Consider the following 26,077-nt stretch of genomic DNA (forward strand, 5'->3'; position numbering starts at 1 on the left):
CAAGTCTAAGCAGTTAATTATCATGGCAATTCGAGTGTCAAGTTGAAGTTTCTCAATTAAAAAAAAAAAAATTCTAGCCAGGCACGGTGGCTCATGCCTGTAATCCCAGCACTTTGGGAGGCCAAGGTGGATGGACCACTTGAGACTGGGAGTTCAAGACCTGCCTGGGCAACATGGTGAAATCCCATCTCTACCAAAAATCCAAAAAAATTAGCTAGGCATAGTGGCTCATGCTTGTGGTCCCAGCTACTCAGGAGGCTGAGGTGAGAGGATCGCTTAAGCCTGGGAGGCAGAGGTTGCAGTGAGTTGAGATGGCTCCACTTCACTCCAACCTGGGTGACAGACTGAGACTCCAACTCAGGAAAAAAAAAAAAAAAATCTTAGATAGCTGAAACAACCCAGTCCTCCTACAGTCCTCACCCTCTTGGCTGTTTCTGCACTGTGTGAAACTGTGCCATGCAGGCTGTACTGAGCTCTTGCAGCTGATGAACACTGGGTCACCCAGGCCATGGCAATAGCTACTGCCATAGCTACTCTCTCTTGCCTTTTGTCTGAGTCAGTTACTTTAAGAGGCTGACAGGAGAAGATGAGGTGTTCTCTTTCTCTCCCTTCCTTAGAGTGTGTGTTGCTTCAAGCAGTCACTCATATTTCCCACTCATATGGCCAACTGAACCTTAGTGACTTTTACCAAGAGTGTGGAATAATACAGAGACAGATGCTTCAGATCCAGACGCAGTCTGAGGGTGCTAGAATGATGAGAAAGCCGAGTGGCAATCTGGGCACACAGAGAAAGAAAGGATGTAATACATCAGTCCTGACCCACAGTTCCTCAGCTCACCACAATTATTTTATTTTTCAGTTATCGAGGAATTGAGGTACTGAAAGGAATCTGACAAGGACCCAGGGCTCTTAGAGTCCTGGGGGGCAACAGCCTGGATCAGAAAACCAACAAACAGACTGTCAATGCAATGCCATTACTCTTCTTTTTCTATAGCTCAGGTTTTAGTGCACAGCTGAGTGGTTTGCCTTAAAGAAGTCCAAAATTTACAACAAGGTCAATGCATCATTTGGCATAATAATTTCAGTAACTCTAATATCACACATGATGTATTTTAATTGAAAAAAATCAAAATGATAACTTTTTAGTGAGGCCCTGATTCAGCACTCATTGTTCTGTGCATTCACAGTCAGCAGTTACCAAGGGGGGAGCTGTTCAAGAGGATTCTGCTCTCTGCCCTCCAGCTAAAAGCAATCCTATAGGCTACTGGTACAAATTAACTTAGACCTCAAGCATATCAATTATTATTTTTCTCAATTCGTGTCTTTTGTAGGCAATTATTTGTCTTCATGCTTCCAAGGACTCTGTTAATCCCTGTTGTAACACAATTCTCAGAAAAAAGAAAACTTACCTACAGGACATAGGAAGTTATGCAGAAAATAATTACAACTGTAATCTGGATGTAGAAAGAGAAAAAAGGAAGCAGGAAGCCACAACATAAATTCTAATTTGTAATTTAAAAAAGGAATACCTTTAATATGACAGCACAGTGAACTTAGTAGAACTAAACAATCATGATTTTAAAAAGTCACAAGACACCAAAATTAGATTGGGGGAGGAGGAACTTATGGATTTTTTGAGGGTGGGGTAGGGGATATTATACCACTAAACAGCTATTTGTTTTCTGCAATGAAAATCATGTGATGGTATATAATCCATTTTGTTTCCAAGCAAACAAGTGAATATACAGTTAATTACTCTAGACAGAAACATAATTGCATGCACATGCAATCACAGAAAACAGCTCATCTACTTGCCACTCTTGGCTAATAATAATTTAGCGATGGGCATGTAAGTTATTATCGTCTTTATTTACTTATATTTTGCTAGGGCTGTGGCTCCCTTCCTGGACACTAGCCATTTTGCTCTGTCACAGTCATAAGGAAGGGGTTGCATATGACATGTCCTCCGGCTAAAAGCTGTAGTGTGGGTTACTAAAGAAATATTAAGAGCTCCATGTAAAGAATAGGTTTCTTTTACCACTGCAGTTAATTGACATAAACAAATGTTTCCTTTCAACAGAATTTGTCCATTTTCAGTCCCATGTTCTATGCTCCAGTGCTTTTCCAAACTTTGAGATTGTATTGCCTCTCAAATCACAAACATGTTCTAAGGCCAGGGGTCATAAAACATATATACAATGGATGGGACCACCTAGACTATTGCTCAAGAATCCATTTGTGAATTCTTAGGGTATTACTGCATTCTGTGGATTGATATGAAGATATTAAACGCTCAGGATTACTAAGAGGTCCTGTTACAGGAAAACAGAATGATTTCATTTTTGTGGCCCACCTTACTCTGCCAGTTGCACCTATGTAGCTGCACACCTTATGCAGGCAAATGCATGAGCACAGCAGCTCAGCTTTCAGAGCAGCCCTCTCAACCTTGGCTGCACAGGCAACACCTAGGGAGCTTTTTAAAAAAACAAAACAAAACAAAAACCCAGCATCTAGGCTACACCTGAGACCAATTACCTTGACCCTCAACATGTGGCACCAAAGCAGCAGTACTTTTTACAGACTCCCAGGTGATTCCGGTACACAGCCAGGGTTGAGAATCCAGCTCTAACTGCATTTGCTTCAGCAATTTGTCAGGAGGTATCAAAGAAGGTAATAAGAAAAAAAAAAAACAAAAAACAAACAAAAAAACCCCCTGGCCCTTGGGCTTATTAGAAAGTCATCAGGCAACTAATGCTCTGCAAAATTCTCTTCAAGCATGTCTGAAAAGAAGAATCTCTCCATAGCAGACTTGTGAATTCTGAGATGCTGGTCAAAGATCCTATCTTCACGGTAGGTAGGAGTGTATGAGTGGTAAGCACATGGGCTTTGGCGGCAGTTGGCCAGAGGAAAAAATAAATCCCAACTCCACTGCCTACAGGCTTTGTGATCCTGGGCAACAAAGCTAATATTTCTAAGCTTCAGTTTCCCCACCTGTAAAATAGTACTTGACACTGTTAGATTACAGGAGACAATTCACAGAAAGCAGTTGAAGAGTTGCTGACACAAAAGGAAGCACTCAGTATTCACTTCATTTTTATGAGCTATTATTTTTTGCAGGAAAAAATAGTCCATAAATAAAGTGTGAAATTCATGTACAATGTTATGAACTTATTTCAGTGATTTAAAAAATCTTACGTGATAAAGCACCCTATGTGATAGCATTTGTATTAGACTTCGGCCGAAACAGTTGCTTATCTATCTTTATGCTTTAAGATTCTAAGTAAAGTTTGGTAAGCAAAGGCTTCTGCAGTTTAAGAAGGTGTTTAAAATCCTTTGTCTTAACGTCATTAATTTACTCTTATTGCGCAGATTTTAAAACACATCATTAGAAATATTTTGGGGCAATGGAATTTTCTTTATGAGGCCTCTCTGACTATGTGAATTAGATGGATGCCTGCTATAAATGCAGGTAAAGCTACATGGCCAAGTTTTTGGCTTTCATGTGGTTTACGAGGCAGTTTTGTTTGGCACTGCACTGAGGAAACTCTGCTGACAGTGACAGTGATGCTGATAAGACTAAGGCACAGATTTTAACTGAATTAAAACCACTGGGAACATGATAAGCCTTGACTAGCACAGCGCTAAACATGGCCTTGAATGTTCAGAAACTTTACAAGGTTTTAATTTAATATTCAGGGGAAAAGTTTGATATTCAGTTCCCGTGGAAATACCCTAATTCAGCTGTCCATCACGCTCTCAATGAAGATAGAAGTATAATTTATTATTGTTATTACATTAGCTGGTGACTGGAAACACATTACCAATATACAAATTAGAGTCTCTAATCCTAAGGTAATTATCAGCCAATTTCAGAGTTGTTAACAGGATTAAAATTATGAATATATTAGCTGATTCACCCTTGCAAATCAAATTTTGATTAGATAATACTACATGCTGATATGAGTAACATTCAAATGTCGTAAAAGCCTTCTTAGTATAAAAACTTTGATATAATTTTTCAATAATGTATGCAAAGCCAGAGAGAGTGAATGAATGATTGATGGTTTTTCCTTATAAGCCTTATTAAAGATCCTGATTTGGTTGGTCTCCAACTGTTTTGGCTCAGAATTAGGAATTCTAGTTTTGATGACAGCTCATGTGCACTGATTAGAAAAACATCTCACAGAGCTATTAAAAAGGCAAGTTAATCACTAGAAGCGTAACAGTGGATGGAAAATATTTCATACTGAAAGTTCTTGAAGATTCTGCTTTTCAGTTTGTTACAGGATATATCTTCTTAAAGAAGCAACATTGAACAGTTAGTACCTGCCTAAGTACATACTAACTCATTTCATGTAGGTCCTCTGTGAATTCTACCTGGAAGCATAATCCTTCTAGCAACAGTAACAGGCAGTGTAAAATGCCGTCAGGTGGGTGAGTAGTTGGTGAGTATGTAATCGTGACATTTTTCTAATGTCTAAAGGACTTCATTTGTGGTACAGCTGGACTTTAAGATACATCACTTCACCTTAAACAAAAGATTGTTGGGTCATCAGGTTTGGTCAGAACAACAGCACAGAATATATTACAGAAATAAAGTCCTACCACATCTCACAAGGAGAAGAGACATTTGCAATTTTGTTTGTTGGGAACAACCAAGTAATTCCACAAATCATAACCTTGAAGACAGAAAATCCTTATATTCCCTTCCATGTAAGCAGACACAGAAGGTGAATTTGGAATTTTAAAGGTAAATGATACATATTGAAAAAGAATACATTTAATGTAACCAAAAGTTTTAAAAATTGCGCTCAATAGATTTTTTTTTTTTTTAGAATGAGTAAGAAATGCTTTTTTTGAGTGTTTATTCAGGTAACTGAGATAAGCTTCTAGTTTACTATATGGTCTGATTTCAAAAAGGAACAAAAAATCTATTTACTGTATCTTTCTGTAATACAACTTGTACCTGATTCCAGAGGCATCTTTGTTAAACGCAAAGGTGAGCATTTCCCCCACACCCAGGCTTAAAATCTTTCCCCATTACCTATAGAGTAAATCCAAACATCCTGTTATGGTACGCAGGGTCCTACATGAGCTGATGCCGCCAATACTTCTAGCATGCCTCTCACCTTTCCACCACCCCTACTTGCTATGCCAGCGATGTACATATCCCTTACCCATCAGGACATACTCTGCAAATGCTGCACCACGTTCCCAGAATGTGCTCCTGTTTCTTTCTACAGTGCTCCAAAAGATTTCTAAGATTATTTGTAATTGTGACATATCACTGCATCCCAAAAGAAAAAAAATGAACTTTCGGTGTCAATGGAAATATTCAACTATGGGGATATATGCATTTATACATAAGTTACACATATTTAAATCCTGTGTGAGCAAGTATGTGTTTTTCCAAACTTAACAAACAACAACAAAACTTATCTGTCTTGATCCTATTCATAGCCCTAAGGCAAAATAGAAATTACTGTAATAACAAACTCATAGAAATACATGAGCATAATAACAGACTGCAAATAGATTTAATATTTTTCCATGTTCAGAAAACCAAGTCAATGTAGCTCATATCCCTACCCTCCTTGTTTTATGGTTCTTGGCAACTCTTTTGATTATTTCTGTTCTCAGGCAGGGCTGCCAAATCCTTTTCTCAGCTCCATCCACTCTACAGTTGAGGTCTCTTCGGTTCCAGCTCTTGCTGTGCTGCCAAGCTCCCCTTCATTGCCTTGGCATCAAAGATGAAATGTGGCCAAGGAAGGAAGCTCCCTAGCAATCACCATGTGCAGGGCAAATCGGAATTTCCTTAAATCCTTCTCCTTAAAAAGATCAAAGAGAGCATAGCTTTGCATCTTATAGTCCTTTTATCGAGAGTTTGCTTCTGCTTCTATTATGTCTGCCTCCTCCCCGGTCCTTTTTCTTTATTTATTCAATTATGTAAGCATAAAGTTGGTTTTTAAGTATGCAAGGACATAAAATACCAAGATTTTTAGTGTCTGTGCTGCCCGGAATGAAAATTAAGAGATCTGATGAGAGCTGAAATAATTGAGTTAGTAATTCTGATAAATATCCTGAACATACACTATGGTCTACAATTGAGTATATTGATTCTTAGAACTTAAATTGCTGTGCCACACAGTATCCGAGAGGTTGGTTAAGTGTTAGCATGTATTTTAGGCAAAAGGTCAGCAAGTTTCTAACTTTTAAGAAGTTTCTACAAAATTATATCAGCCTCCCCAAAGGCCTCCCGACTTTTTTTTTTTTTAACGATGTAATCAGAACTACTTTTCATTCTCTCAGGGATCCATCTGTCCTCTGATAAACTTCCTATCCACTTTTCCAAATCAATGTGACCAGTGTATACTTTGATTAGAATTTCCTGTTTTAGAATCCATTAATTTAAAAACAATTTATAAAGGCAAAAGATTCTGGGATTTGTTCTCCTCAAAGGTATAAAGCACAAAGTAAGGCATTATTAATACTTCTGAACACACATAACAAAAGAAATCATTCAGCACCATTTCAGCATATTCCCCACTCAAGAGATTCATGCATATTTAAATGAATTAATTTATTTTCTGCAATTTGCTCTTTAAGTGCTTAAGTGCCCATTTGCTATTGCTTATTTCAGGATTCTGTGCCCTTGTTCTCTGAGTAACCAACTTATAGCTTGAGTGCTCCAGGTGTATTTATGCTCCCAAAGTATTTTAAATTACCCATTAGGAAATCCAATTTCCTATTTATAGGACTCAGAAGTGATTTTCCACTGTTACCTTTTTCTTAATTAAGAATATAGGCCTAAATTCACAGCTGAGTTTTTGGTACAATATTTATGTATTGGCTCTGTGACAGTCAATATTATAGAATGTCACCAATATTAGACTCTCAGATAGTCACTTAAGATGGGCTACTCTTGGATTCTATTGGGATTGACATTTTGCGTATCCATAAAAATCATCACCATAACAACATCCACTACTTATACTGTGTGCCAAGCACTGGACATGCTCTGTCTCATTTAGTTCTTTCAACATTCCTATGAAGAGTTATTTTCTCTATCATTATTTGTTTTACAGATGAGAAAATATAACTTAGAGAGGTGAAACACAAGGTCACATACCTAGCAAGTAGCAGAACCAGTATTTAAAGCACGCTCCGTCTTCCTTCTAAACTTTATAATGATCCATTTGTGTCTAAGGCATGTGATTGTGTTTTGGCAGGTATAGAAATGACTGAGACCCAACTTCTGCTTTTAAAGACACTCAATAATCTCACTCAATAATTTCAGACAGTGATGATTGCAATAAAGAAAACAAAACAGGGTGATGTGCTGGAGAAGCTTTGTTGGTGGGTTGGTCATGCTAATGCAGATCTGGTTATTAGAAACAACCTCCTTAAAGAAGTAACATCTAAGCTAAGACTCAAAAAATACAACGTGGGACATCCACTGAAAGACAGGAAAAATGGTATTCCAGGCAGAAGGAAAAGCAGGTACAAAGGCCTAAGGCAGAAACTGAAAGGTCACTGAGACTAGAGTTAAGTGAGTGAAGGGAAACTGGCACCCAGGCTGGGGAAGAGAGAACAAACCAGGTCATGAGATGCAGGCAAGAGTGTGGCTTTTATGCTAAATGTGAAGGAAAGCCATTAGAGGGTGCCAAACTGGGGAGTGACGTAAGTTTTATTTTGGCTTCAAAAAGATTGCTCTGGTTGTTTTGCAAAGAATGATTAGACAAAGTGATCAATAAGGAAGGAGACCACTGCAGGATTCCATAGTAGAGATCACCTAGACTAGGATGGGACTAGGAGATGGAGAAAAGGGAAGAATGAGTTTAAGGTTCTTGGTTTGAGCTATTGTGTAGATGGTGGTTTACTGACATGGGGAAAACAGAACAGGTGAGGCAAAAAGCAGGTTGTTGTTTATGGTCACTGGGTTAGACAAGGTTTTTAGGCATTCACTCAACAAAGATTTACTGAACAACTCAGTGCTCTTGAGGGCACTAGAGATAAGCTGTTAACAAAGCAGATGAAGTTTCTATGCTCTAGTGAGCTTACATCCCAGGAATCTTGGTGCAAATGGAATAGTCAGAGAGGGCAGGAAAGGAACTATGTATTTGAGAAACAATGGCATTTAGAGGTATTTAAAGTCATGGGTCATGGTAAGATCATTTAGGGAGAATTTACAGATAAAAAGAAGAAAAGGACCCAGGACCAGACCAAGCAAAGGGGCATTTTCTATTGAGAAATGGTGTACGCAAAACATATTTGATGACTTCTAGCTTAAAAATTTGTCTTCGTTTTTTTTTGAAAATACTGACTGATATGGCAAAGTGACCTCCCCTCTATCCCCTATTGTATTTTTAGATTGCTTAGATACAAGTGCAAGAAATTTGTTGATGTGCCACTCTCATTTTCTTCTTCCATTCAATACCTTCTTGTTATCTTTTTTTTTCTTTTTCTTTTTTTTTGAGACGGAGTCTCACTCTGTCGACCAGGCTGGAGTGCAGTGGCTCGATCTCAGCTCACTGCAAGCTCCGCCTCCCAGATTCACGCCATTCTCCTGCCTCAGCCTCCGGAGTAGCTGGGACTACAGGGGCCCGCCACCACGGCTGGCTAATTTTTGGTATTTTTAGTAGAGACGGGGTTTCACTGTGTTAGCCAGGATGGTCTCGATCTCCTGACCTCATGATCCACCCACCTCGGCCTTCGAAAGTGCTGGGATTACAGGTGTGAGCCACCACACCCAGCCAATACATTCTTGTTTTCTTTTTAAAGAGATAGAGTTTCACTCTGTCGTCCAGGCTGGTGTGCAGGGGCACCATCATGGCTCACTGCAGCCTCGAACTCCTGGACTCAGGCAGCCCTCCCATTTCAGCCTCCTGAGTAGCTGGAACTACAGGTGCACACCACCATGACTAATTTTTTGTATTTTTGCCCAATACCTTCTTTATTAAAAATTCATTCATCTGGCCGGGGCAGTGACTCATGCCTGTAATCCCAATACTTTGGGAGACCAAAGCAGGTGGATTGTTTGAAGCTAGGACTTTGAGACCAGCTTGGGCCACATAGCAAGATCACATATCTACAAAAAATTATCTGGGCATAGTGGCACATGCCTCTAGTTCCAGTTACTTGGGGAGCTGAGGTGGGAGGATTGCTTGAGCCTGGGAGTCAGATGCTGCAGTGAGCCATAATTGTGCCACCACACTCCAGCCTGGGTGAGAGAGAGAGACCTTGTCTCAGAGAAAAAAATTAATTCATCAGAAAAATTACACAGAAAACCCAACTAACGATAAAACTTGAACCACGAAACTCTAAATAATTTGTGACTGCCATAACAATTAATGGTAAATCTGTAACAGCAGCTGAATCCATGAGTCACTTTCAGATGAGGGGGAAAGCACATATAATTTCCACAACCCTGATTCTAACTCCACAGGTTTCTTTTCAATTCAAGGAAGTACACTAAATCGACAGTGAGAGGCATTATTTTAGGAGCGAATTTTAATCTGTTTTAATGAGTTTTTAAAAACTCAATCAAAATCAAGAGTACTTACACTTAGTTACAGAGTACTTGGGGCCTAATTGACAGGTGATTGAGACATATTGTGGCCCTTGAGAATGGCTGCCGAGGGCAGGCTTGCCCACAGGCAGGGCCTCCAGTCCACTCTGGCCACTATTTCCTACTGTAATTCTGCTACAGGGAAATTCAGAACTGAAAAATACTTTATGTTCAACATAGTTTAGTCCATGTTGTGGTTCAAAATTTAACCCACTCTCCTTGATAAGTATTTTAACCTTCCTAAATCCTACCCTTAACCCAGTGCCTTATCCCCGATGCTATGGTCTCTGTTTTAGTAAAGACTCTTGCCACCTATCAGTGCTGTCATCTCTGAGTGTCTTCACCTTCATACCTAACTCATCATCTCTCATTTCGTTGTCTCTACTTTCAAAGGTGGAGCTAAACATACTTTTCTCGGAAGGCTCCCACCCCCTAGTCTGAATTCCATCTTCCATCTTGAGGAATACCACTTCCACACTTCACCCATCCTCTCCCCATTTCTTCCATCTCTCCCTGGATCTCTGGAGTTTCCTGGTCCTTTTGATCTTTCAACATAAATAGACTCCTCTCATCTTGGACATAAAGGCCTCCTTGATAATGAAGCCTTCACATGTATGTATCTTCTCGTATCACTGACAAACTTCTTTTTAAAAGTTTAATTTCCTGCCATTGTGCTTTCAGTATGTTTTTAACACCTTCTTAATGAATAGAAATCTGGCTTCTGTTCCTACTACGCTATCACTCCTCTGCATTTTTAAGAGTGACCAACACGTTTCTTTAGTAAAAATCCAACAATTTTAATCTCTTTTACATATGATCCAACTTATTAATCCCTCTTTCAATGATAGCTTAATTCTTGGCTAACTTCTTCCTGGCCTGCTCACCGTTCATTCTTTGCCTTTTGTTTTTTATATAGGATCTGCTATTTTTTTTTTTAACTAATCTGTAAATATGACAGTTTCCCAGGGCTAAGTAACCCCTTTAGTTACTTCTTCTAGTTAACAATGACAGAGAAATGTGTAAGGTCTGAATATTTAAAAGCAGCAACCCTGATAAGGAATCCTATTATTAATCAATGCCAATTAAGCATCTAATATTAAGGATTTACTAACTACGATGAGCAAAATATGAAGGGCCTATAAACTAAAAGTGTATACAACATAGTTATGTGGATAAAACATACAAAATAACTGGAACAAACATAAACCCACCTTTTACGTATGTGTAACACCATTACAAATGCCTGTTGGAAACAGTAGAGTAAGGTGAACTAAGATTTTTCTGTTTTCTTTCTTTTTGCAAAGCAAATATTACAAGTTTTGTGAATGAGGACACACTAATGCAAGAACCAATTTCATTTGCCTTTGTTTTTACAATGATACCTGCTCTCAAATAAGAGTTCTGTACAATTTTCAGCATCTAAAAGGAGAATGAATCTAAATGAAATGCTTTAGACCTTGACTCACGCTCAGAGCAGTAAAGAAATGAGCCAGAAAAAAACATCTTGGGGAGCAGAGGATGCATTTAAAACTCCAAATCCCCCAGAAGGCAATGATTTCCAAAAATTCCTCCACTGCCACTCCCCAGGTAAGCCCCTGTCTGGACACACACAGAGACACATACACATACATTCACTTAGACTGAAAAACCCTCTTTTGTAATAGGCACATTTTGGATCATATTACTTTAAACCATATCAACTTCTGGCAGGGTTTGCAAGTATTTTTACCCTTAAAATGGAACTTATCCTTCATTCTTCTAATTGCTTTAAAAGTTATAATAAAGAACTCTTGCTTGAACATTTTTTACCATAGCACAATTAATTCCGTGTCCCATTACAGAATTCATGTGGGTAAAATGCGCTTGCTGATTTAAAATAAAAAAGGTGGTTAATTACATAAAATATGCAAAGGCACTATTCTGGATGACTAGGAGGGGACACAGAAGACAAGCACCAAATTCTTGAGGCAAATCTATTCTAGTCAAGGGAAAAAGTAATATGCACACATAATGATGCTATTTATATGGAAGAGTTACATGGTATACTTTACGAATTCAAAGGAAAGAGAAATTGCATTTAGTTACAAAAGCTTCATGAAGGATGTGATTTGAAATGGCCCTTGTAGATGAGTAAAATTTGTGCAGGGGGAGACGTTAAAGGGAGAACACATTCTGAGAATGCCAGGGAGTGAGGTCATGTATTATGGGGAAAATGGAATGTATGTTAGCCCTCAAATGCTTTTAATAGGCTCTCAGGAGGAGAGGACAAAATACTACAATTCTATTACTGAGAATAAAGAAGAAAGACTAATGCGAGAGATGAAAAAGATTTTGAGATAGTTTAGTTCAAAGTTACTCATTTTAAAGAAAGAGAGCTACATAGTAAGGATAGGGGAGAACTGAGCTCATACTTATATCATCATTGCAGCAGCAGGGGATGAGGAGGAGAAGGCTGCCAGAGCTATCTCTGTCCTCATTCACTTTGTCCTACAAGCACAAGCCAGACTTCTCCCTTTGGTACTGCACCCACCCATAGGGAATGAGCCTTATTTATCAAATTTATATGGTAGTTGGCATGTACCATGGCAGCAGGAAATGGCACCTCTTCACTGTTATCTCTAGAAAATCAGCATTTGGTGGGATACAAGTTAGCGAAAACACCACAAGTTTCAATTTACATTTTTCTTAATTGTATGTCAAATTTAAATTGTCCACAATTTGTTTCTCTCTCCTGGCTGACCTGCCACTTGTATACTGCACATAACTAATTTCTTCATGGTTAAGATAAAAATTAGTTATCATCTGTAGCTGTTTAAGAAAAGACAGTCTGAAAGCATTCTTGCTTTTTTCCTAAGCACATTAAGACACACACACACACACACACGAAAAACCGGATTTATAGATAGATAGTTGTTAATTTGAAATTAAATATGTCCAGAAAACAGTTGAGTAGAAAAGGCTGATGTGCTTCTCCAGAAGTGAAACCTTGCAATTAAGATGAGAAGACAGCCCAAGTGTGACGCTGGTGCTGGAGCGGCTGGGGGATCTCAACACGGCTAATGAATCATCATCAAAGTGATTTATTGACTGCAGCCAGAGCTTCAACTCTGTCTCAGTGTAAATGAGGAATAATAATAATTTCCCAGTCCTCGCTTGGCTGTGAACTTCTGAAGAGTGAGAACCTTCAGCAGGAGATGATAAACTGTAGTGATGCCATAGGATGTCTTCTTTCACAATGTTCAAAGCCACTGTCATACAGTGAACTACATCTCATAAAACTGACGAGACGGGTATGCACAGTGCGATGTCACCCCAACACAGCTTCCAAGCAAAAGTCCCCTGAGTCTCATCCTATTATAGCTTCTCATGGGGACCGTTCATTGCTGCCACACAGGAATGTAAGGAGAGGGATGCCTCCTTAGAATATCAAGCTCCTGACATCTAGGATCTGGACTCATGCACTTCTCTGTGGCTTCAGCGGCCATGGTTTTCAAACAAAAAGAAACCTTGGCTACCATCTATCATCATATATACAATCAGTCCTCTTTGTATATATGAAGAATCCATGTTGCTTGTAGTACCATTTAATTCATTAGTTACAGAGTCAGACTTTGAACCCTATTGGCATCTATCTTCCCTCCTCATTATGAATTGAAGTAAACAGATACATATTTTGTTTCTGCTACATTTTAAGGAAAACTCAAGGTATAAATTACATACAGAGAAGGTAAGTTATATATTATGCAATAATCTCCAGAGATTTTTTTTGTCAAGATGTTTAAAGCACTGATTTGAGTGTGAGCTAATACTGAGTACACACGGACACAAAGAAGGGAACCAGAGACATCGGGATCTACTTGAGGGCAGAGGGTGGGAGGCGGGTGGGAGGAGGGTGAGGATTGAAAAACTGCCTATCGGGTACCGTACATACTACCTGGATGACAAAACAATATGTATAGCAAACCCCCACAACATGTAATTTATCTAGAGAGCAAACCTGCACATGAACCCTAAAGCTAAAAGTTAAAAAACGAAAAAATAAAAGAAGGCATGGATTTGTTCTTGTTTTTGACTCTTTCATAATAGTCTCAAAGCCAGAGGATCTTTACCCTCTCTTGCTGGTTCAATTCTACTCTTTTCTCTGGAATGGAAAGAAAATACTGTATAATTCCCTCACATACCCCTTTAGCTTGGGAATTTACCTGCTCTCCATGTAACCTATGCCTTGATTTTCCTTGAAGTATAGCTATATATGCATATAGCTATGCAAATACTTCACTACTATTTGGGATACATGGGTATATGTAAAAGGTCTCTGATGCAGATACTTCTATTTTGGTCTCCATAATGGGCATTTCTCCAGTTTGATCTCCCCTCCTTTTAATTTAAACCTAGTGTTCTCCAAACATTTTTAGCTTTTCTACAGTTTGATCTCCAAACAATCTAAAGGACAAAGTGGTGGCTCACTGCTGAAAAACCTGCATGCAGTGTAAACCTCCTGCAACCTTGTCTTCCCAGCTCTGTTAACATTGTTCTTTTTCACCCTTTAATCTTTAGACACTCAGAAACACTGTTTTAACCATTTATTCTCCTTTGTGGATGCTAAATATCTTTTTTCTTCCCTCGAATCCTTACCACAAATTCCTTGAGAACCACGATGAATGATAACAGTTTATAATTACCCTAGAAATCAGATATCACAGTAAGCCTAAGTTACACTTAAATTACACACTACAAATCTACTAGCTTGTGCACTTGTGGTTCATGGAGTGGAAAGGAATCTCTTGGATGGGGCCTAAAAGATGATTTTAACTGCTAAGATGTTTGCTATCTTTTTGTCTTTGAGCCGGCCCAATTTCAGAAAAATTTCATTGTCATTTAGAAAAATGACTTGGAAATAGGCTATTTAACTACTACCACATCCAATGATTTTAAAAATGGTTATATAAATGAATCCATTTATGTATATAGAGGACTAGGTTAGAAAATAGGAACTTGGACAATTCATCTGGCATCTTGTGTCTCAGTTTTCTCATCTATAAAATGGGGATGATAATACTTTACATTTTAAAAAGGTTTATATTATACCAGAATGAGAATGAGTATAGAGATACAACAGGTAGGAGACACATGAAAGACTTATTCAAGATATAAAGTATTGTTATTTGGAACCAGCAGAAAATTATATCCAGTGTGCCATTCCCAGAGCAAAAGTTTATTCACCTGCACCCCTTGATTCTTTCTCTACAACTCATGTAATCACCAAAAGTTATTGCTTTCTTGTCTCAGTATATTAACTGGATGGTTGAATGCACAGAGCTCACATGTGAATCAGCACAAAAATGAAACCCGGAGGAGGGGAAATAGAAAGGGACTTGGGCTTACACTGAAGTCATTCTCATTACTCAACCTGCCCACACAAATACTGAGAAATCAATTCATTTAAACAACTTGGGAGGCAAGCTTGGGTTATAATAATGTTCCTGAATGCAGGTCAGTGAAAAATTGGCCTGCACACAAATTCCCACTTGTCATATTCTCTACAAATGCACGTTGATTGTTTTCATACTTAAATGCCCAGAATCAACCATAACAAATGTGTCAAGTTGTTGCGAGTTTTTTAAAAACAAAACAGGATGAACTATAGCATATGGTAAATTATTGTGGGTTCCTTGTGCTCTCAGCAGAATCACAAAAGGGCAAGGACTTAAGAGACATCATTTGTATCTGGTTCAAATCCTACAACATAGAAAATGGAATTGGAGCTGAGTTAATGAAATATATTATTAAATCCCAGTTTGTAGTTGGCTGTGTGTCATTAGTCTTATATGCCTGAAAATGTAGTATTTGCTTACAAGTAGAATACTATACAATCTTCAGAATGACATAATCTAAAAAGTAATCTTGTTTTTCCGTGTATTTTTCTCTATAGAGAAATAATATCTCCTGCTAATCAACCCCCTCCCCAGTCTTTGCCTTCTTCATAAAAGCTAGGTCCGAGAGTTTCCCACGATTGCCACTGGTGCAATCATTCCTCAATGCTAATATTTGGAACTCATCAAAGATGGCAGTTTTGTGGTCTATAATCCCCAACTGACCAAATCTTGTACATAATAAAAAACCTAAACTTGTATTATATCAGAGTGTAGGTATATGCGGGTGTGGAAGGGGGAGGAGTAAGAGTGATAGCCGTGTAAGTAGTCCACCAGCAGTTTAATGGTGTATGTGTGCTCAGTGAAGTCACTGATAATAAGGACCCTTAGAGTCCTGAGACTCATTATAATAACATGTGGCCAGAAAGGCAACAAAAACAGAAGGGAGAAAGTTTTGACTCTTTCTTGTTGCCTTTACAGCCACATGTTTTTAGAGTCTCGGGAATTTTATTTCCACATCAGATTGCTGCCTGTTATTGGTATAAAGTCTCTCGTATAAGTACAACTTAAAAAGGCTAAAAAAAGAGAAGACATGCAAAAAGGCTGGGAAACATATGTCTAAGAAGAGACTGGCTAAAACCTACCACAGAGTGAAGAGTGAGCTCTAGCCTAAGTAAACCTGCTGACTTCCTTCCTGGTTCTGAAGCATCGAAATACACACGTGGCAAAACTTACTACAATTTTGGAGAACAGTAACTACACTGAATGGAAAAGGTAGCCCTCATTCCCTGTTGAGGGCATCAAATAAATCCTACTTGCACAATTTGTTTTGTTTATGCCTTGATTCTTCCTGAGGCAAGATGAATGACAACACTAAGTTTTTCAAATAGAATACAATTATATACCGTTTTTATACATCAATTTTCAGAGCAATTGTACAGATTCAATGGCATGATAATCGTATTCAAGAAGTATTATTTCAGAAAATCACTGGATTACTATCTGATATAGTAGGCTGAATAATGGGCCACTAAAAAGTCCTCAATTGTAATCCCCGGAACCTGCCAATATGCTACTTACATGGCAAGAGGAACTTTACAGATGTGATTAAGTCTGATTAATCTGATTAATCTTGGGACGGGATTATCCTTGGCTATCCAGGTGGTCCTAGTGTAGTCACAAGTTCCTTAAAAGAAGAAGGCAGAAGACTCAGAGTCAGAGAAAAACAAAAAACAAAAAACATGACAGCAGAAGAAGAGGTCAGAAAAAGAGGGAGATTTGATGCTGCTATGCTGCCAGGCTTGAGGATGGAGGAAAGGGTTAGGAGCCCGGAAGTGTGGGTGGCCTTTAGAAGCTGGAAAGGGTTAGAAAAAACTTCCTTCTTGCAGCCTCCAGGAGGAATGAAGCTCTGCCAGTGCTTGTATTTTAGTCTCATGAGACTCATTTTTGACTGTCCTCCAAACTGTAAAATCATGACTTTGTGTTGTTTTAGGCCACTAAGTTTGTGGTAATTTGTTACAGCAGCAATAGGGAACTGATAAATCTGAAAACTTATGAAAATTTTAACAAATATTGTCAATTTTTTTCATCTACCTATCAAACAACACCCATTCTAAGTCTGTCTGTCTGTTATCTATCTATCTATCTATCTATCTATCTATCTATCTATCTATCTATCTATCTATCTATCTTCTATCTATCTATCTATCTATCTATCTATCTATCTATCTATCTATCTTCAAATATACTGTCAAACATAAAAAATTTTCTACACTGTAAAATTCCCTCTATGTCATATACCCCACATTCTGCATCTTGCCTGCTAACTCTACTTTAATTGGGTTGTTGTTGCTGCCTTGGCTGACTTCCCCAGTTTCTCTCTTGAATACCTGAACCTTAAGAGCAGATCTCAGTATTATCCTGATACTAAAACCAGACAAAGACATCACAAGAAGAGAAAGCCACAGAACAACGTCTGTTAGGAATATGGATGCAAAAATCCTCAACAAAATAGTCAGAAACCAAATCCAGCAACATATAACAATAATTATACATTATGACCAAGTGGGATTTATTCCAGGGATGCAAGTTTGATTTAATATCTGAAATTCAATTAATGTAAAACATATCAATGGAAGTTTTAAAATCAAATGTTCATTTCAACAGATGCAGAAAGATACAAAATCCAACACTTTCATGATATAACCACTCAACAACTGGAAATAGCAAATAACCCCCTTAATCTAATAAAGGACATCTATGAAGAACCCACAGTTAACATCATTCTTAAGAACAGAAAACTAGATGCTTTCTTCCTAAGATCAGGAACACAACAAAGATGTACTCTCTCAACACTTTTATTCAATATTGTACCTGAGGCTCTAGCCAGGGCAATTTGGCAAGAAAAAGGAAGAAAAAGCATCCAGATTTGAAAAGTAAAAGTACTTCTATTTGCAGAAATCGTGATCTTGTATATAGAAACTCCTAAGAAATCTGCTAAAAATCCATTAGTCCTAAGGAATAAGTTTAGCAAGGTTGCAGGATACAAGATAAATTGCAGAAATCAATTGTATTTCTATACACTTGGAATTAATCCCCAAATAAAATGAATTCCATTCACTGCAGCATAAAAACAATACTAAATAATGTAACAAAAGAAGTACACAACTTATACTATTTAAAAAGAACATGAAAAGAAATTAAATAAGATCTAAATAAATGAAAAGCATTCCATGTTCATGGATTAGAAGGCAACATTGGTAAGATGGCTATACTCTCCAAAATACTCTACAGAATCAACACAATCTCTATTAGAATCCTAGCTGTAATTACACAAAATTACTTAAATATAAAAATGAATTCAACACAGATCCAAAACCTAAATGTAAGCACAAAAACTGTAAATTCTTAAAAGAAAATGTAAGAATAAGTTTTCATGACACTGGATTTGACAACCAATTCTTAGATATGATGCAAAAAGCATAAGTAACAAGTGAAAGAAATAAGACTTTGTCAACATTAGAAGTTTTTCTTTTTGCTTTAAAGAACACCATTAAGAAAGCAAAAAGAGAGCCCACAAAATAGAAGAAAATATTTGCAGATTATATATCTCATAAAGGACTTGTATCTGGAATACATAAAGAACTCTAACAACTCAATGATTAAAGGACAAATAGCTCAATTAAAAAATGGCTCAAGAATCTGCATGAAAGGTATACAAATGGCCAAGAAGTACTTGAAAATATATTCCACATCATTATTCATCAGGGAAATGCAAATCAAAACCACAATGAGATATCACTTCATACACGCCAGATTGGCTAGAATCAAAAAGTGAGATAAAAATAAGTGTTGGCAAGGACATGGCAAAATTGGAACTCTCATACACTGTTGGTAGGAATAGAAAATGGTGTAGTCCCTTTGGAAAACAGTCTGGAAGTTCTTCAGCAATTAAACATAAAGATACAATAATGCCCAGAAACTCTACTGCTAGTTGTATACCACTCAAAAATGAAGACATGTCTACACAGAAATTTGTACGAGTATCTATAGCAGCATTACTTACAATAGGCGAAAGGTGGAAGCAATTCAAATGCCCATTAATTGCCAAATAGATAAAATGTGGTATAACCATATGGTGGAATATTATGCAGCCATATAAGTGAATGAAATACTGACAAATTTCTACATTGAAGAACCTTAAAAATGTTATGCTAAGTGAAAGAAGTCAGTCACAAAAATCCCTATATTACATGATTCAATTCATATGAAAGACTAGAATATCTAGAGATAGGAAACAGAGCAGTAGTTGCTTAGGGCTAGAGCAAAAAGGTGTGGCGGGGATGTGAGGGTGACAGCTAAAGGATACATGGTTTCTTTTTGAAAAGATGAACTTTCTAAATTTGGTGATGACTGTACACATATTTTAATATACTAAATACTATATATTTTTTTTTGAGATGGAGTCTTGCTCTGTGGCCCAGGCTGGAGTGCAGTAGCACAATCTCAGCTCACTGCAAGCTCCGCCTCCCGGGTTCACGCCATTCTCCTGCCTCAGCCTCCCAAGTAGCTGGGACTACAGGCACCTGCCACCACGCCCGGCTAATTTCTTGTAATTTTGGTAGAGACGGGGTTTCACCGAGTTAGCCAGGATGGTCTTGATCTCCTGACCTCGTGATCCGCCCGCCTTGGCCTCCCAAAGTGCTGGGATTACAGGCGTGAGCCACGGCGCCCGGCCTACTAAATACTATTGACTATACATGTTAAATGAGTGAATTGTATGATATATGAATTATATCTCAAAACATGTTTAAAAAAACAGATATCATTTCTTTCGAGCTTAGTTCACTAGAACTAGAATCAATGCTTGCCTCCTAGAAGATCATACCGGTCTGATTCCTCTTGCTTACCTTGGCTCAAAGTCATGGCCATGATCCTTTTTAGACAAAGACAGCACAGCATAGCTCTTTGTGAGACCTCTTCCCAGTACACAAATAGGGAAGTGACATAACCAGCCCTTTGTTTCCAGGGCTACCGCTGACCTCTACTTGGAAGTTAAATAGTATTTTGCAATAACAAAATACACTTTTTAAAAAAGACTGCTGCAACAGCTTCAATTTGGTTTGTTAACAAATAGTTTTTAAAAGGTAAAATAATGGCTCATACAAATATAAAAGGAACATGACAGATATTTTATTTGTCATTAATTAATGAGAAAACCTGTAAATAAAAAAAAAAAACTGCTTCAAGGAGACTCTACAAAGGACAGACACATCTACAGATAATTGGGAATGCTGACATGAGTTTGCTAATGAATAGGAAACTGGTCAATTCTATAGGGTGAGAATCCACTGCATTTTAACAGAACAAAAACTTATTTGACTTATACAAACAGTAATCATTTACATTACAATCAGCCCCTTACAAGTTAGCTTCTAACTAAACAGAGTTGCAAAATAATCAAAAACAATGAAGGGCTTAAGTTTCCTATAGAATCAGATAACCCTGAAAGGATCTTTTAGACCAAGTCTAACAATCCATCAAAAGACATTCAGGAATCTTTCTGTTTCTTAGTTTTCACCGTTCACTTTTATTTTAGGTTCAGGGGTACATGGTCAGGTTTGCTGTATAGGTAAACTGTGTTTTATGAAGGTTTGGTGTACAGATTATTTTATCACCTGGGTAATAAGCATGGCCCCGATAGGTATTTTTTCTGATCCTCTCCCTAATCCCACCCTCAAGTGGGCCCCAGTGTCTACTGTTCCACTCTTTGTGTTCATGTATTCTCATTGTTTAGCTCCCACTTATAAGTGAGAATACTTGGTGTGTTATTTGGTTTTCTGTTCCTACATTAGTTTGCTTTGGATAATGACCTCCAGCTCCATCCATGTTAATGCAAAAAAGACATGATCTCATTCTTCTTAATGGCTGCATAGTGCTCCATGGTTCATATGTACCACATTTTCTTTTTTTTTTTTTTTTTCTTTTAAACTTTTAGGTTTAGGGATACATATGAAGATTACATAAATAAACACATGTCATGGGGGTTTGTTTTACATATTATTTCATTACTCAAGTACTACGCCCAGTACACAATAGTTATCTTTTCTGCTCCTCTTCCACATCCCACCCTCCCCCCTCAAGTAGACATCAGTGTCTGTTGTTTCCTTCTTTGTGTTCATAAGTTCTCATCATTTAGCTCCCACTTGTAAGTGAGAATATGTGTTATTTGGTTTTCAGTTCCTGTGTTAGTTTGCTAAGGATAATAGTCTCCAGCTCCATCCATGTTCCCATAAAAGACATGATCTTGTTCTTTTTTATGGCTGCATAGTATTCCATGGTGTTTATTTATCACATTTTCTTTATCCAGTCTACTGTTGATGGGCATTTAGGTTGATTCCATGTCTTTGCTATTGTGAATAGTGCTGCAGTGAACATATGCATGTGTCTTTATGACAGAAATAGTTATATTATTTTGGGTATATACTCAAAAATAAGATCACTGGGTCAAGTGGTAATTCTGTTTTAAATTCTCTGAGGAATTTCCACACTGCTTTCCACAATGGCTGAACTAATTTACACTTCCTCAGCAAAGTATAAAGCATTCCCTTTTTTCTGTGACCTTGCCAGCATCTTTTATATTTTGACTTTTTAATAATAGTCATTCTGACTGGTGTGAGATGGTATCTCACTGTGGTTTTGATTTGAATTTCTCTAATGATTAGTGGTGTTCAGCATTTTTTTCATATGCTTGTTGGCCACATGTATATCTTCTCTCGAAAAGTGTCAGTTCATGTCCTTTGTCTACTTTTTAACAAGGTTGTTTGTTTTTTGCTTGGAATACAGCTAACCAGGGAGGTGAAAGATCTCTACAACGAGAATTACAAAACATTGCTCAAAGAAATCAGAGATGACACAAGCAAATGGAAAAAGATTCCATGCTCATAAATAGGAAGAATCAATATTGTTAAAATGGCCATACTGTCCTAAGCAATTTAGAGATTCAATGGTATTCCTATTGAACTACCAATGATGTTCTTCACAGAATTAGAAAACACTATTTTAAACTTCATATGGAACCAAACAAACAGCCTGAATAGCCAAGGCATTCTTAAGCAAAATGAACAAAGCTGGAGGCATCACCTGACTTCAAGTTATGCTACAAGGGTACAGTAACCAAAACAGCATGGTACTGGTACAAAAGCAGACACACAGACCAAAGGAACAGAATAGAGAGCCCAGAAGTAATACCACACACCAATAATCATCTGATCTTCAGCAAAGCTGACAAAAACAAGCAATGGGGAAAAGACTCCCTATTCAATAAATGGTGCTGGGGTAGCTGGCTAGCCATATGTAGAAGACTGAAACTGGACCCCGTCCTTACACTATATGCAAAAATCGACTCAAGATGGAGTATAGACTTAAATCTAAAAACTAAAACTATAAAAATCCTGGGGATAACCTAGGAAATACCATTCTGGACACAGAATCCAGCAAAGATTTCATGACGAAGACACTAAAAGCAATTGCAACAAAACCATATATTGACAAATGGGACCTAATGAAACTAAAGAGCTTCTGCAGAGCAAAAGAAACTGTCAAGAGAGTAAATAACCTACAGAAAGGGAGGAAATATTTGCAAACTATGCATCTGGCAAAGGTCTAATATACAGAGTCTATAAGGAACTTAATTTTCTATTCGATTTGATCTATCAAATTTCATCAGTTCTAACATGGATATTTTCCTGTATCTGCAATTATAATTAGTATATTTTTTCTTAGTATACATAAAATAATATGTATCTTACAATCAATGGCATCATAAATGTGATAAATGCAATCATTTCACCAACTCGTTAACTCAAGAAAAGGGTTTGGGGGTGGAAGACCTCAGCTAGCATCTATTTTAGGAAGGACCAGAGGGGAAAAGATTGCTATTGCTAATTTTATTGTCACTTTTGATCTGTAATGCATCTTTTTTTTTTTTCTGGAAAAATGTTAACATATTTAATTCAATTCAGAGTAAGTTATTGATTATAGAAGACTTACAGTATGAAAGACATCGTCCTTGACTCAGACAAGAAATACTGATGTCACAGTTTCAGAGTGTCTTTTTTAAGCACTAGTCTGGAAAATCAATAATTGATATAATAACAAAGACATCTAAAAACACAAAACATCTCACACATTAGTGGCACTAGCTCACAAGAGGTTATAACCTAAGTGGGAATAGCTATAGCTATACTATGACAACTGCCTACAATCACTTTGTGAGTTGCAGTGGAGTGAGAATTAAAAGCATTTCTCACTGAAAATGCATTATTAGCAAGTGTAATTTTACAGATGCATGAAATGTTCCCTTGTTAGGATGGCACTTAAAAATTTTCATAGAAAACTCCTGCAGAAAACCATGGTACCTGTATATGCTTATTATAGCTTTTTTATTTTCATAGAGATGAAAAATCTTTTCAAACTGTTTTCTCATAATTTCTCTCTTTCAAAACTCTTTCCCCTAGGTTAAAAGAGTTGAGTCTCTTTTAGTCAATGGTGAGAAGTTATTTCCTTGTAATTTACTTCTATATTTCTTTGAAAAAAACATAAAAGAAAGAACAATGAATACATAATTTCAATCTCAATATGAGTGCTATATAAAGGGGCCTGGGCAAATGGAAAGCAACTCCATTTAATATTTTCCTTAGGCAAAAGTGTAGAAAAGTTAAAAGTTCTATCCCTCAGAATTTCACTTTTCTTGCCATTACTTTCCATTCTGTGCCATTATCTTCTCTTTCGTATCACCTTTGCTTTCCCATCTAGTTACCTTCCTCCTATCTTCTCTTTATTCCAAATTTACATTCTCTTTATTCCATATTTAAATTTTTAAACATCAACTTATTTTATATAAGTCCTTCACTTACTAATTGGAAACAAACATAAATAGTATTGAAGACTTGATTTCAAATTTTGAGTGCATTAATCCATAATTATGCAAATTTAGGCCAATTAGAGATTTTAATTACTATTTCCATATCTGAAAAATACAGACAATCCAACCTGTCACTATTGTAATATTTAAAAGACTTTTTAAAAATGTGAAATATCATATGAACATTAATATTACAATTCTGATTATTTTTCCCATCCTTTGTGAAAAGTCAAAAACTTCTGGAAATACCACAAACCCATACATAGAGTATACTGCCACTTGACTGTATAGGTATTACATGGAATATCAACCTAAATACACCCTGCTAAATTCACCAGGATTATCTAGGAAGGAAACCCAACTGTGAGCTATTAACACCCATTAACACAAATATATAAATCAGATTAAGTAGCTATCTCCTGGCAGGAGACTTTGAAAGACTGGAGTAGTTTTAGTAAATTATTGAAGAGAATCTTTGTTCTGGGAATATCTAGAGTATGGAACATGGCTGAGTAGGGAGACAAGAGAATGGGGAGGATGAAGCTATCAGGAGGCAAAAGCCAGTGTGCTGGGTTCTGAAAAATATACAAAAAGGGGCAGGATTCTAGGGTTAATGATTAGGATGAGCAGTGGCTCCATTTAGAACTTCAAAAATCAGAGTAAGTCTGGAATTCAGATTTCTCAAAGGTGAAAATATGAGTGTTGGAATGTTTACAATAATGATTTGTATTTATGTTTCCATGAGTCAAAGTTTGAGTAGAGTCACTTCAAAATATAATTGTGGCCTCTGAAAAACCTTGCCGGAGCCTTTGCTGTTAACTTTTCCCCTTCAGAGGGTTCCCTGATGCTACACTTGTCCTACTCAAGAAACCTCAACTAGGAGATGTGGAAGATTTCCATTCTGGCCATACGGTAGCCCATATATCCTGAAATTCTCCTGATACCAGACTCTTAGACATAATACATAATTTATTATAAATGTTCTGTAACTAACATGCTAAGCTCACAAGAAAATAAACTCTTCAGTGGTATAAAATTGAAGGAGCTGGAAAACAGGGCACCTGTACAGAGAATGTTGGCTTCTTTCCTTAACTAAGATGCCTTTCTTTTCAGATACATGTCAATCAAGAATCAACATGTCAGGCCTTGACAAAGTAAGAGTTAGGACTGAGGTTCTATATAAATTCACTGCTACATCTTTAACAGAAGGGTAGACTTATGTCTTAGTCTATTTGGGTTGCTCTAATAAAATACCATAAACTAGATAGCTTACAAACATCACAAATTTATTGCTCACAGTTCTGGAGGTGGAGAATTACAAGATCAAGGCACCACGGATTTGGCATCTGGAGGGTTCACTGCCTGGTTTATAGATGGTACCTTCTTACTGAGTGGTGGAAGAGGCAAGTGTCTCTCTCAGGCCTCTTTTATAAGGGCATTAATCCCATTTACAAGGGTTCATGATCTAGTCACCTCCCAATGTCTCCATCTCCTGATAACATCACATTGATGATTAAGTTTCAACATATGAATTGGGGGCGGGGGCATAAACCTTCAGACCATAGCAATTAGGAAATAACTGGTCTGCCAGAAAAGGTTCAGAACAAGGAAACATCTCTCTATCAGCCTGGGCTTTCACAGATGCAAAAACTAAAAAAGACACCTCAATTCCTTGTGGTTTTAATTAACAATGAAAGCGTCTTCAGGAAAACCTTATACCAAGATAGCTAAGTGTTCCAGGATTGGTTATACCTCAGGGCACTGGCAGAAGCAACTTAAAATCCCATGTCAAAGAACATGCTTAACCTAACCTTCTACATATTTCCATAGGAAAAAAAGACAACCAAATATATAAAACACAGGATAAAGTGTCTATCACGAGTGAGAATAAAAGAAATATTTAAAAATAGCAGTATTATCAAAAAGTCAAAAAATTAATAGATGCTGGTGAGGCTGAAGAGAAAAGGAACACATATACTGCTGGTGGGAATGGAAATTAGTTCAGCCACAGTGGAAAGCAGTTGAGCGATTTTTCAAAGAACTCAAAGCAGAATTACCATTTGACCCAGCAATCCCATTATTGGGTATATACCCAAAGAAATATATAATCATTCTACCATAAAGAACACGTACATGTATGCTCATCACATGTGTGCTAGCCACAATAGCAAAGACACTGAATCAACCTAAATCCTCATCAACAGTAGACTG

General features: G+C 37.4%; 1 protein-coding gene across 3 annotated transcripts in view; it reads right to left on the reverse strand.

Moving 5' to 3' along the window:
- TPK1 (thiamin pyrophosphokinase 1) overlaps positions 1 to 26,077 on the reverse strand; it is a 411,439-nt gene that overhangs the window by 62,204 nt on the left and 323,158 nt on the right. The window contains exons 8-9 of one of the 3 annotated variants that reach the window (XR_009209712.1): positions 16,522 to 16,627; positions 5,590 to 5,828 (exon numbers count right to left, since the gene is read on the reverse strand). The exons of 1 other annotated variant lie outside the window; for it this stretch is intronic. Coding sequence is in view for 1 of the 2 variants with exons in the window: in XM_058427633.1 (XP_058283616.1) it covers positions 16,518 to 16,627 (110 nt within the window). In the remaining variant the exon portion in view is untranslated. Of the gene's footprint in view, positions 1 to 5,589; positions 5,829 to 16,517; positions 16,628 to 26,077 lie in introns of those variants that run through there. One more of the 3 variants, XM_058427633.1, reaches the window with a different exon arrangement.

Source organism: Hylobates moloch, unplaced genomic scaffold (assembly GCF_009828535.3).
Source record: "Hylobates moloch isolate HMO894 unplaced genomic scaffold, HMol_V3 SCAFFOLD_1, whole genome shotgun sequence".
Lineage (NCBI taxonomy): Eukaryota > Metazoa > Chordata > Mammalia > Primates > Hylobatidae > Hylobates > Hylobates moloch.